General features: G+C 39.6%; 1 protein-coding gene across 1 annotated transcript; it reads left to right on the top strand.

Moving 5' to 3' along the window:
• The first annotated feature begins 1,797 nt into the window (after positions 1 to 1,797).
• Positions 1,798 to 10,751, top strand: adad1 (adenosine deaminase domain containing 1 (testis-specific)). Its single transcript, XM_069670254.1, has 12 exons — positions 1,798 to 1,972; positions 2,165 to 2,305; positions 2,396 to 2,566; positions 2,967 to 3,038; positions 4,506 to 4,631; positions 5,372 to 5,495; positions 5,695 to 5,865; positions 6,935 to 7,010; positions 7,167 to 7,323; positions 9,147 to 9,381; positions 9,716 to 9,848; positions 10,638 to 10,751. Exons 1-12 carry the CDS (start codon positions 1,798 to 1,800, stop codon positions 10,749 to 10,751), a joined length of 1,695 nt encoding a protein of 564 aa, XP_069526355.1.
• The last annotated feature ends 3,726 nt before the right edge of the window (positions 10,752 to 14,477 follow it).

Genomic DNA, 14,477 nt, shown 5'->3' with positions numbered 1-14,477 from the left:
GCCTACGATGTTTCCCAACTAGTCCAATTGCTAGCTTCTGAGCATTGAAACAGCTACAGTGACCAGGGTAAGTGTTTGTAAGTATTGAGCGTAGACTGTATTGACTGCAGGACTGCAGAAAAAATAATCGGGGCCGACCTGCCGTCCATCCAGGACATACCGGTGTTGCACCGATCCAGGGTCAGGAAGCAGGGAGGTAACATCACTGTAGACCTCTCACACCCCAGACACAAACTGTTTAAACTTCTTCCCTCCATTAAACGTTACAGAACACTGTAGGCAAAAAAACCAGACACAAAAACAGTTTATTCCCATAGGCATCATCCGGCATGAATTTATACACATTTTTTTTTACTGTAACTACTGGAAACCTCATGTAATTAACCCATCTGTTACATAATTACATATTTTTTTCTAAATCACATTATATATTTCAGCATAGTTGCACCCCTCATATTTGCACTATTTTCTTTCTTAGGCTTGTAGATACTAGTTAAATATTTAATGTTGAATGTAGGCTTGTACATATTACTTAACTTTTTAATAGTTTGAGCAAAGGTAACCCGGAGTCAAATTCCTTGTATGTGTACATACCTGGCCGATAAAGCTGATTCCAATTCTGACTTGTCCAAAAATGGTAAAACACGGTATCGCATTTTTAAAACAGTGGAGGTCTTCGTGTTTTGCAAACGATCTCTGCACGCCGTCAATCAGACGATGACCGCCAACTCACGTGCGTTAAACACGCCCACGTTCTAGGAACTTCTTTTGCACGGTGAGACGTAGCTCTGTAACTGTTTAAATCAAAGACTGTTGGTTTTAATAAATACGATAAAATAGTAACCATGACATATCCATGTGTTTGTTTTTGAATTTAAAGATTGAACCCATAGCGTACACTGTGATTAGTGCGGTGAATGTAGCAGCGTTTTCGGTAAGTTTGTATTTGTTTTACGGGCTAGCCAAAAGTCTAGCTTACAGCATCATGTCATAGAAAGAGTTAACGTGTTTTAGCATGATTTTCGCCTTAAACGTAATCATCTTAACGTTGGTCCTTACCTTGAGTTGAAATTACAGTATATATCTTTTCCTGCATCTATGTGGTGCTAAAATAATCATGAAAATTAGTTCCAAGCGGGCAAGGTTTACGTGAACGCCGCCTCAAGTTGAAACAAATTACTCTGACGGTTGAAGAGAGTTTTGGTACATTTTTAATAAATTTACTAATTGAAAGTAAAGTACATTTTAACAATAGAGACGAGGTTGTTAGCTCTGGGTATAACATAAATATACATATAAATTAAAATACATTAAAGTAAACGAAATAAGGCAGAAAAGGTAAAATTAAGTCATAATTTTTTGTGCAAAATGTTAGTGTTTTTAGGAGACAGTTTTGATACAGGACTGTCGACGTGACGAACTTGACGTTATATTACGCAAAAAAAATGTCGGACGTAATTAAAACAATTAGCAATGTTAGCAACATTAAAACATTGTTTCAGACGCACTTTTTGCTCGCATGAAACGTGTAATATGGTATTAAGTTTTAAGCGCTAACTTTAAAGCTCTTTAATACATTGAACCCGGAAAAAAAACAGTTTGTTAACTTCGCGCATCCATATGCAGCACGTGAATGCAGCGTAACTACAGTGCCTGCCGTTACACCTGTCCAGTCACCGTGATCTACAGCTGACATGTATGGTACTCCTGTGTTTTTGAGGTGTGTTTAAGGTCACTTATGAGGTAACATTATGGGTTGGTGTTCTTATCTCCTCAGCAGTAGTGAAAGCTTTCAGGATGTTCCAAACTGGTAGTTCATTTCTGGGTTCCAGAGAGGCCTGTTTTGCAAAAATTCTCAGTGAGAATTTGCCTGTGACCTCAGGACTGACAAAACCATATGCACCTTTGCCTACCTCAAATGGACCTAGCCAAGATGTCTTCAATCAACAAGTGACAAGGACAGTCAACCCTTGTGAGTTACATAATGATTCGCTTAAGTCCCACTTCATCAGCATTTTATATCACTAGTCAAGTTGTTTTTTATGCTCTCTGAGGTGTGGTTTCTTTTACACATCATTTTAATCAATTGCTTTATTAAAATCTAAAAAAAAAAGAAAGTATAGCTGATGCCCTTGCTAACTCTTCACTTATTTCACCAACTAAGATCCTGCTGCCAAGCCAAAAGTCTCGTCTAAAACACTGATTGACAGATACAGGGAAGGCAAGACAAACGCTGTGTCTGTGCTCCATCAGCTCGCCCAGACTTTGCAGTTTCATCTGGAAATAAAGGAGACAGTGACCACAGGTACAGCTCCAGACCATGTCTGTGTGAATTAAGATTAACTTCAGACACAAGTTCAGTTGTTATTCTCTTGAACCCCCTTTTTTTTCTCAGGTAACATACCAGGCTTTTATTTTGCCTTTTGTGTGGTGGTTGATGGGCTTGAGTACAAGACTGGCATGGGAATAACCAAAAAGGAGGCTCGGCTCAAAGCAGCAGAGTTTGCCCTGGAGGACCTGCTGCCCACCTTGGAAAATCGGAATTCTTTGCTCCCTAAAGCATCAGGTGGGGGTCTACTGCTGATTGAAGTATCAAGTGTTTCTGTAGCAGACTTTGTGCTAGTAAAGGTATCCTCGTTAACCTCACTTACTCTGGTAGATTATTTCCCTCCTTGGATTAAGGGTAAATATTACAGGAAATAATATAGAAACAAGATGAGCCAGATTTAAGTCCCCTACAGTGAAGATGTCAACCAATTCTATGATGTTGGATAAAGGAAAAAATTGCAACGTCTAGCAATGCTAGATATAACCAGTTTTCAACCCTTTGTTTTACACAGGATGCTTTGACATGCCCGTGTACACATCAATGATCAATAGTGACTTTTGAAACCTGTTAGAAAAAGAGCTATCTTTTATTACATGGCTTATAACTTAATTAATTTCTGTGCCTTTTTCTCCCTTAGATGTCCCTCCACCTTTGCCAGTAAAAGAGGAGCCCTCTGTCTCTGACATCCCTCCTTGTAGAGCCGTTCACGGTAATTCTGGATTTCTACTATCACAGAGTGCTGCCTTATTTTTGACATGGTAGCAAAGTAAACCTTGATAATAAAATCTTACATTTTTAAAACCATATAGAGAGATGTTCCCCCTTAGTGACTAGTGACTATCCTGACCTGGTTTTATCCACTCTGCTGGATGCGGGAGGGAGACCATGTTTTGACGCGCTTCCATAAATTATTGTCCAAAAGAATTATCACTGTTGGGTGATGGTCCCATTTATTAAACAATAAAACAAACAGTGAACTTACGTTTTGTGTCTGGTATGGAGGTTGTGAGAGCGTGACGCGTGGTAAGAACCGTGTGCTCTTCTCATCACTGTCATAACTGTCAGCTGTTTCCCCTGTGTCCCTTGTAGTTTCCACCTACCACCACCGGCCTACACTGCCACCTGTGACAAATTGTGTATTCAAGAAATATACGCAGAAATAAAGTATGACAATGAATGGCTCCTACAGTGACACTTAAAGCCCCTGGAAACCCAAATCCACAAAATCCTTCAAACTATGTAATTTAGGTTCTCATGTACATACTAGTAAGCAGCTTAAAAGTTTTAGAAATTAGTTTTCCAAACTCGAGTTATTGCCATTCTTTCTTTGTTAACTTCCCTGACATCGGAGTTGAATTGGGCGTGGTTATGTTAGATATTTATTACGTCATAAATTTCCTTGAACTAATCAACCGCAGTTGTCCTGCCCTCACAGGTGCAATAACACTTCTCTGCTCGCGATCAATCTTCCTCTCTGAGTCTGAGCTAACTCCACATACCCTGAACGTCTCTGCACATACCTGTTGCAACTAGCTACCTAACATCGTCGTTTTCCCCATCATGCCTGTGTGTGCTGTCCCCCCACCATTGGAGATGACAACGTGTCATTCTTTTATTTTCCAACTGCGGTGGACTTGGAGAAGCAGCAGTGTTTCCGCCACATATATTTAGTAAATTGTTTGCTGGTGAAAAAAATCCTAGAGGAAACACTGCTTTCCCATGCGCCATTGTTGGGTTGACAGTTGCCATGATTGTATTTTGTTCTGTTTACTTAGTAACCTCTTTAACTTGCTGAATATAGTTGTCAGTAACTTCAAATGTGAAAGTAAGTACTTCAAAGTGGAATTTAAAACACGTTGTCAAACAGTTGTTATTTAGGTCTAGTGAAGAATATGTCACTGTTTGGACTGTTTGGCCTTTTTTAGTCTGGCTGCATAAGGCTTGTGTTGGATAAATCAGGACATGTAGTCCTTGTTTTATTTAAACATGCTTAAGTACAGGCAAAACTTATATATAATGCTTAAGGACCACAAAAAGGGAAGGACAGGGAATACTGTACAAACAGGTTGGAGTAGAATATGCATCTCTAAATATGTGTCTTTCTTATTGAGCGTGTCCGTTATGTGATAAGTATGTTTAATCAACAATTTAATACTTTTTCTTTCCTGCTCTTCAGAAAGGAAGAATTTCGTCAACCTCCAGATCCCAAACGCTGTCAGAGATCAGCTCAATAAGCTGATGAACAGCCACCAAGAGTTTTCTGCCTGTGCTGGAACCACAGCAGCATTCATCATTCAGACGTGTAAGTGAGCCCTTATAAGGAAAGACTGTGAAATTACTTATAAGAGTCCTTTTGAGTATTTAAATCAATATCTTCTTTAATAATTTAACGGGAAATTGGTGTGTGCAAACAGTGTGAAGTATTGTGAAATCTGGAACATAAGTCGCACCTGAATATTAGACGCAGTCTGTTTTGAAACACATTCAAAACACACACAAATTACAGCCTATCATCTGTTTTCACCATGTCGAGTTTGCAATCCTGCTAGCTACCGGTGTGGTAGTTCAGCTCAGCCTACTGTAACGTTGATTGCCCACTTTTTGGATGAAAAAAAATGTATTAAAAGTGGATCTTAAACACCGGATTTTACGGTACTAGTGTTTCAGTGGGCTCATTTTAGAATAATACGTCATTGTAGGCAACAGCTAAAATTATAATGCAATAAAAACAAACACACCCCCATCTACAATCTAACCTCAAGCATTACACCTGATTTAAATCCACACCTCTCTGAGGCAGTCCCTGCAGAAAATAGTCTTTCTATGTTACAAAGGTATTATTGCATGTGTAAATTACTGTATGAAATGGAGCGAAGCTGTTACTTCTTGCTCCGATAGGTTTGCTTTGAAAAGAAGTTTCGTACTTGTGCTTGACTGTACTTCATGAAACAAATACATCTGAGTGTTCCAGCCTGTTAAACAGTGGATTTGCCTACTGCTATTAAGATGTTTTTACCTCGTGTACAAACCCGTCTTCTATAGCCAGCGGATGTGAGGTGGTTGCTTTCGGCACCGGGAACTTCAATACCAAAGAGAGTGCTTCATCCAGTGGACGGGTAGTACATGATTCACATGCAGTGGTGACTGCAAGGAGATCACTCATGAGGTTAGTTCTTCTAAATTGATCAGATTTATTTGGTTGCTATGTAATTATAGGGAATATTTTTGTTAAAACATCATGTCTTAGTTTAGTACAGTAGGTTTAGGCTTCAGGTACAATAATCTTACAGGATTATTCCAGATTTAGAATGAGTGCAGTTAGCTTTAGTTAGATAGCTCACACCCTTTCTCATAATGTGCTGTAGGTTTCTGTACCGGCACCTGCTGATGTTCTTCAGCAAAACGGCCAACCTGACTCAGAAGTCGATCTTCCAGCAGAGCAGCAGCAGCAGCGGCCTCCTCAGCCTGAAGAGCGGCATCACCCTGCACCTCTATGTAAACCAACTGCCAAAGGGGGCTGCTGTCCATACCCAGCTGTGAGTGTTTGGTTTTCAGCTTCATCCTTCTTAGGCTCTCACTGCTCTTTCGTATGTGGAACTGGAGACCTTTAAACTATTACAACACTTGATCTCAACTGAAGCCAAATATTGGTAATATTTTAGGGATAGTATATTGACCATAGGGATGCATGATATTGGATTTTTTGCTGATTGCCGATTTTGATACCGATATATAAGGCACTTTATTTTCCACCTAATTGCAAAGATCAAGTCTCCCCTGTAGTGGAATTGATATCATGCCTATTATTATCTTATTGTAGTGGCCCACTGGCAGATGCAGAAATAACATGATACAAGGCACAAGGATACAGGGCAATATAAGAAAAGTACTTTAACTTCGATTATGTGAAAAATGCCATATTTATTTATTTGTAACATTTTCTATAAATAAAACTGTAATATTCGTGCAACGTAGACAGGCTTGGATGATGCTCTTCCTGAGAAAATCCTGACAATAGCTGCAACAAGTGCAAATTTTACCTATTGCACAGAACAAATGCATAAAATGAAATCAAACTTTCTGTCCGTTTCAGAAAAAACTGCCATACCGCAGACATCTTGCATCCTTCTTCAGGCTTGACGGAAGAGACGTGGTGCAGGCAGTGTGCGTGCACACTCGCACCGAGTTAATGTCGTAGCATTATATCAAGCTTTTTTAGGGAATCACCAAGCATTTAGGCATAACAAAAGTGTTTTATCGGCGGAAGATATTGGCAGAAAAATGACATCTGCCGATGCTGTCATTTTCAAGCCATAATCTGCAGATACTGATAATGCGCCTAATTGAACATATTTTGTTTTACAAGTGTTACTGAGCAAAACACCCAACTTGCACCCAAAATTGCTAGCATTAGTCCTGACATAAGTCATCTTCCTCAAGCTTGCTCTGCTGTTTGTTTTGCACTCAACCTTATGAGCCTGTTTTCGTTAGTAGTTTGGTCCTAATACCACAAAAATGCCAAATCTAGGTAAAGTAGCATGTATAATATTTCTGAGTGTGTGAAGGTTTAAAATTCTTTTCGTCTGCCCTGTGCTTTACCTTCAGGCGGCTGAACCCGCTCTCCATTTCAGCATGGCAAGTCAACAACGAGATCAGCCTCCACCTGTCAGTGGAAGGCAAGGTGACGTACTGTTAATGTCTCTTATCTTTTACTGTTGCTTTTATCCTACATGCAGTTAAAGTTATAAAGACATCAAAGAGTCATAACATAAACAGCATTGCAACTCTTCCCTGCACTACTGCTCCATAACTAAACACTGATGTGTTTCTTGTAAAGGTGTTCTCAGTTTTCTCGTCAGCCTTTGATCACTCTGCACCCAAGGTGGTCAGCATGTCCGCCACAGACAAGGTCACTCAGTGGCAGGTGCTCGGGTACCAGGGAGCCTTGCTCAGCCACTTTATCGAGCCTGTCTACGTCCAGAGCATCCTCATAGGCAAGTCAACAACTGAAATCATACTTCTTTATTCTAGGGTTATCAGGGCCTTTCCTGCTCAGGGAATCCTGTGGTACCTGTTCCAAAACCCAACCATTTTGGCAATTTTATTCTGAGTTGTAGTCTCGCAGATTTCAGTTTCGTTCTCTTTGGCGGCACCTATGGTGATAAATGGTAATTGCAGAAGCACACTTCCCAGATATCCAGTCAGTGTTGCATGGTTGGCTCCGGGTGTAACTCTTGATTTTCCTCGCTGACGGTCGCTTTCCTTTTTAGCCGTCATCTGAGCGTCGAATTTGTTTATTTTTCTTTGTTTCTCAGTCTTTTCTTTGTTTGTTCAGCCATAGTAAATTCCTGTTCACTCGCAACACTTGCAGAGAACGGAAAAGCAGCCACTTAGCTCTGCCTACCCTCTCTGGCAGACCAACCACTGCAGGGTGATGGAAAACGCGTCACTAACTGGGCGCCGCCTGTGCTTTTTTTCCGCGAATGTTGCCCCAGACAGCCTTTCCTAATGAAAAGGCTTTCATCAGTGGGCCATAGGCTCAATCACCATTATGTTACCTCATTGGGCACTGGTGACTTAACAGACATTATTTATTACTTTAAGTGCATGCTCTTATTGCATCACCACCATGTGCAGTTACAACAGCTGAATTACTTCAGGGGTGGTGTGAGGTGAGGCAATGTAGCGGAGTGATACCCTTCTTTAATTGTGCTGGTAGCCTGGTTTTGAGAAGAGCTGCACTTGCAATGTGTTTTACAGTTCAATGTAGACTTGCACTTGATTGTGGTGGTTGCTACCATCAAACGGCTTGGAAGTGGTTATGGCCACCTACAGCTACATAAACTTGAATTACTTTCCAAGCACTTGCAAGAGATGTTGGACTAAGGTGGATATGGATATGAGTTTTGCCACTAATACACCTTCAAGTACAATGCAGTCTGCTGCAGCACAAGCATAAACCTCTGTAATTCAGGGTCCGAGACCCATTAAGAGGAACTAACTTAGAAATGTCTAACACTGTTGTACTAGTACTTGGTAATACTTACAGTGTTGTAAGTGTTGAGAGAGTCTGGGACCGATGAGAAAGGAATTCTGGGAAGTATAAGAACTCTTAAGTTCTTAAGTAGAAGCACATACTGTTGCATTGTTCTGACCGGACGTGTTTTTTTCTGTATTTTATAATGATGCTTCTTGATGCTGTTTTTAACTGTGTAAAGCTCTTTGATTTGCTTAAAAAAGAAAGAAAGATGCAAAGCAGGAGAAGTCCTGACTGCTTTGATGTTCAAGCATATGAAATTAGGTGAAATTGAGACAAGCGGAGAGAGCGTCACAAATTCTCAACTTTCTTTTTTACACAGAGATACTGGTTTGACATATGATTTTCCATGTGACTCTGTCCTCCCCTCTGCTCATAGTCATTATGGCTTTATGACCCAAATATGCCTCAAGAGAGGGAAACTCCAAAAACTAGTTTTGTTGCATAAAAAAATTTGCTGTCTGACATATGCAGGTATTTTAAGTCTCATATAGTTTCTGACCTCACATCACCCTTGGCATGTGGATAACCCTTATTATCATTTTCGGTACTTCAGGAACATCAAAAAAGTGTACTAATCTTCTCATGTTTGATCGAATAAGGAATAAATAAGTCTAATCTGTGGCACTTTATAATATTCAATGAAATGGCCTAATGCTAAGAGATGGACCAGATGTATTGCCTCTTTCAAGAGAGTTTTCCACAACCCTCCATTTGATTGGAAATCAACAGGAACCATTATTTGGCATTTGCTGAAATATTTAATTTTGTATCATACAGGTGACAGTGGCTGCAGTGATATCCGGGGCATGGAGATCTCTCTGAACCAGCGCGTGGAGGGCATCACCTCCCAGCTACCGACGTTCTACTGCATGATGAGGCCGCACATTAGCCTGGTGCCTTCTGCGGCTACAAACAGCCCCAACAGCAGCCAGCTGACCTATGGTATCAACTGGAGCGAGGGAGACAGCTCCCTGGAGGTTGTGGATGGCCTGGAGGGCAAGACTGTGGAGGAGTAAGGATGACTGTATGACAATATGGGAATCTGGTAGTAGGATGTAGTATGTTATTGCACTTATTAGCTTGTAGCTATTCTATCAGTGGCATTTCTAAGCTACAATTTACAAAATACAAAAATCAGTAACGTCATCTCAGAGCTCCCCATCAATCGCAAGGTGACAAACTATAAATAATGAATGGATTATAGATAAGTTACAGTCATTAGAAGATTGGTGATGTGCCGGTTTGATTGACCTGCTGCATTGTTTCAGACATCAGCTGTTTACAGTACTTGCTTCGGATATTGATTACTTTGAAGCTGTTTCTTTACACCGAGTGTCTTGTTGTAGATCTCCCTTTAAGAGCGGGTCTGCTCTGGCAAGCCGTCTGTGCAAAGCAGCGATGCTTCACCGCTTCAAGTTGGTGGCCAAAGAGGCCCAGAGGCAGGACCTGCTGGCCACAAGCTCCTACAGAGAAGCCAAGGTAACCTCCCCACATCTACCTAATGTTTACCTAAGTCACACTTGTATTACAGCGTTGACAAACTCTGTTGCATATCCGCTTATATAAATTAATCACTTAATGTATTGTAATTCCCAGTGTCCAATTTGCAAACACACAAAGTAATCCGCCATAATGACGTCCCGGCTCCCATAAGCGCCATCTGACGACGATTTAGCTTCTTATTAATCTTTATAAACAGACATCTGCATGTAAGATCTGCTAATATCTAAAATTCTACTTGAGATAAATTCACTTGACGCTGTGTGACGAAAGCTGCTCAGTGTTTCCCGACTTCCTCGAATGCATCAGAAATGAGTGCTCCGACCTCCGTTCAACAAAGGAGCATTTAAAAGTAGTTTTCTTCTCCTCTTGAGGACAGACCGAAGCCTCATTTTGACTTTTTTACTAATCTGCATCATGATGTTGAAATTTCAGCAAAGGTAAGACCCGTTAATTAAAGTCAGTCACAAGAAACACGGTTTATTTTTCTGTAAGCAATGCAGCACGCGAAAAAGGAAGTCTTGGCTGTAAGTCGTTTATCGCTAACCGCTGGCTACACGCCCTTCGTGTTCACTGTTGTTCTGTTCAATGTTGTCCAGAGACTATTTCGTCAGATGGGATCCCAAATGGCATGAATGTTCCCAGCAACTTCCCAGCAACCTGTGACAATTAAAATGAATTTTGCACATCATGCTGTAAATATTTGAAGTTTTCGCCAACGATAATTTATATTTATATTATATTTCTTTATTTGTTTTGTCTCTGAAGAGGATGGCGAAGCCCTACCAGGAGGCCAAGAATGTCCTGCGGGCCTATCTGTTGCAGCAGGGCTTTGGTTCCTGGGTGGTCAAGCTTTCGGTTAGTGAAAATTTCAGCATGTGAATAACGATAATAATAAGAATTTAACAAAGTTCAGTTTGTGAGAAGCACTTGTTTTACTTTACTGGTAATAAGTTTCTGTTGTGTTTTCTTAAGGGATTAAAGTCAATCCCTGCTCATGTTTGAAGAGCTGTTCAGTATTAGTGAACTCCGTCTGTGATCTTTGAGCCTCAGGGTTAGGTCTGATTTTCTTAGAAAAATGAAAACACATAACAATATATCAATACAATATCCATTTTTTAAGCAAACAATTTGCTTTGTTGCCCAGTTTGTACTTTCAGGGTAATGGTTCTGCTTCCTTCAGTTGACATATTGTATGTATATCCAGCAAACTGTGTGAGGTAATGAGAGCATGCTGTATTTACGTTTTTTTGTGTTAAAAATACTATTTCTGTGTGTAATGGACAATTATGCAGAATGTGCAGTCACTACTTTGGTATCCTTCTGAGCTGTGCATTTATATTGCTACGGTCTCTGTAGTATGACAAGCAAGTTATGTTATTGTTGCATCAAAGATCTGAGTTTGGTTCCAAAGTTACTGTTTGCATCTCTTTAGTAAAAAAATTCAGTATTCAGCAATTGTCAAGAGCATGATTTGAGACTCAGCAAGCTATGGCCAACGCAGAGATATAAATCAGTAAAACAAATCAATCAGAGTTCAAATGCTGAAGTACAGTATATGCAAATTTTGCAAGAACATGCACCAAAATACACTGAAAAGATAAGAGCTTTCTCAACAACCACAAAAGTTACAGACCGTTAGATTAAAAAAGCTGTGGTGAGAGGACCATACTCAATCCTCCTGAAAATAATATAACGTATTATATCTGGCAGTTTGTTTCCAGGTTCAAACCTGATGACCCCCTTTGTTGATGCAAACTGTTGATCTGTCTCATGCGCAAACAGGAAATGCTTTGGTTTCCTGTATATGCGATGAAATGGATAATTTACTCTTATGTGTTGAGCAGTCTTGTGAATGGAGTTGTCTGTTTACCTCTCACTGGTTTGGCCAACAGAAGGAATTACCAGTGCATTCAGGGAACCTGTGTCCAAGGACGAAGCCTTTCAGCTGTATGTACAGCTCCAGGTTTTATACTTATTTGTCTCCTTTTATATGCTACTAGTACCTTGCATCATATGCCGTGCAGAATGTAATTGTAATGTGCAATGAAGTGCACCAAAGCACAGCATTGTAGTAATATAGTTAATTGCAGATTAGTTTTATTGCAACGCTTAAAGCTGCTCCAGATGGTGCAGATCATCAGAGTTGATGTCTGCTGCTGATGTCTTTGTTTGATTCTGAGACAGTCGTGTTATCCGTAAAGGTTGAATGAATAATGATGCACAGAAGACACCTTAAAGACAGCGTACTTTTGGCGATATGCACGTTATCTAAATGTTGTCAATGTTCGTTTTTATGCATGCAGAGTAACCCTTTTTCCTGCTGCAGCCTGCACACACTGTGAATATTTAACGTAGCGAATTCTTAGTTATTTTTCGTTAGTAGTGATAATTTTGATAATCAAAACAAGGAATTGACGTGTAATTCAGAAGAGAGAAATCTCTTTCACTTAAATAAATCATCCTTTGAAATCAGCCATTTTTAAGTCTTCATTAATGATGTGCGTGTGTATGACATCAGACTGCAAACTCACTGTTGACTTTACTGTGAAATGGTAGAAACCCACAGTATTTTAGCAATGCAATCTTTTCATTGTATTTTTGTGTTGGCCTGGCTTTTAGACATTTGGTTATGTCACTAAAATGTAACATTGAATGTGTGCTGTTGTTGACATTGTTATTAATAATACTAATATTTGTTTAGTTTTTATGTAGTGAGTTAGGGCACTCAGATCTAAAAAAGTACTTAAAACATATTAAAAGTTACTGATTTAGTTCTCAAACAGAAGCAGTATCTTGCTACATAAAATACAAAAAGGGGTTAACCTTTTTTTCAGCGTCAGCCACTGAGGTGATACTCATAGTTGTAGAGATAAACAGGATATGCAACTCTCTTGATGTGGTCGCAGTGAAAAGAGTTTGAGACCCAAGCCCACAGAAGCTGTAGCACCTTTGCTGAGGTGCTGTGCAGGAGGATGTGTAAAATATACTGCATTTTTATAAACATATCATGGCAGAGTTAAGAACTGCAAGGCCCTGCCTGGTAGATGTTACATCAGAGTACCCATAAGATTGAGAAAGTGACCCCAGCAGTGCACAAAGAAGCTTCTCGATGATATGGGGAATGAGCGTAAGCCTATGCCAGATACAGTACGTCCATCCCTTTTATTTGAAGGCTTTATCTCAGGGAATTTTATTATATATATATATTTTTTCTTACATTTCTGTTATCTGTCTGAGAGGACAACGCCCCCCTTGCTTGATTACTTGTTCCTTCCGCTATTGTAAAAAGGGTTAACTGACAAACACCTGCAGAGAAATAGAGAGAAGAAGAGAGAGAGGCTTCTCTGGTAATGTGTTCACCTGTAACTTTGGGTGCAAACACTCAAGTTTAATCTATGCCTTCTAAGGTCCAGATCAGACAGAGCGCGTTTTGCAGGCTGTAAAACTCGAGGCGCACCACACTGCCTTTTTTGTCGAAGCCTATGGTTAAAAAAAGAGCAGCTCACTGTGCCTTTTTTTAAGTCGATGGCTTGTGACCATCCATCTTCCTCTTGATCACATTCAGGAGGTTTTCAATGGGGTTCAGATTAGGGCTGAACGATTTACGATCTAATCATAACAATGTAATTGCGATTACATGACTTATGTTGCGATATCGATACGATTTGTGGTATTAAAGGAAATGATCATCTTTACATCATTATTCTCATTTTTGTTGAAAAACATTAAAATGGTTATGGTGTGATTTTTGTGAGGATCTGTACCAAACAAAGATATTTGATATATGCCTCTGTGTCGGCCAGATTATTTAAATTAACATGGGGATTTTTTTACACACATTTCACAGTTAACAAATATTGCACCTCCTGCGATTTGAAAATTGCATGGTGTTTATGCTCTAATGCACTTTGCACTGGACTTTTATTTTTGGCAGTAAAGTGAGCCAAAATTATATATGAACTTTGTAAATGTTGTAAGTTTTGAGATTCATATATTAATGAGCTGAGTGCTGAGTCGTCGGCAATATAAATACAATGCCTCAAGTGACATCATTTAGCTCATTTGGGTAATGTTTAGCTAAATGCGTTGGCTATTAAGCCACTAAGCCATTAAAACCTGCCCATATATTTTCAAACAGAAAAGATGACCTTCCCACGCCATGGGGGATTTACAGAATCTCTATTTGTTCCTACAATGACTTGTCAGTGACTTCACTTTTACCTGATTTTCCATACTCAAACTTCCTGGAGACAGCTTGACTAGAAATTAGATTCGCGTTGAGGAAAGTCAGCCTCCTACATCTATTCCTCTCCCACATGATTTGCCTTCACTGCTAATTTTAATTACAAAAACACTGCTCTTAAATATAATTAGTTTTGTGTCTTTACATCTTAGGAAGGTTCATTTCAAACATAATCCAGATATATTTGTTACTTCATAAAGTCTCCAACAAGAGCTAAACTAATGGAGACATTTGAAATCTCAAACTTTCCATTGTCAACTTGTTTTTCATTATTTGTACCTGTTCTAAATGACATTAGACAAACTTTCAGATTACATTTAATAATTTATTAAACCTTAAATATTAGAGCACCAACTTACAGC

The sequence above is a fragment of the Semicossyphus pulcher genome, unplaced genomic scaffold, assembly GCF_022749685.1.
Source record: "Semicossyphus pulcher isolate SPU_LCO1_2020_fin unplaced genomic scaffold, fSemPul1.0.p SCAF_2, whole genome shotgun sequence".
Taxonomy (NCBI): Eukaryota; Metazoa; Chordata; class Actinopteri; order Labriformes; family Labridae; genus Semicossyphus; species Semicossyphus pulcher.
This window is presented reverse-complemented; position numbering and strand designations above follow the sequence as displayed.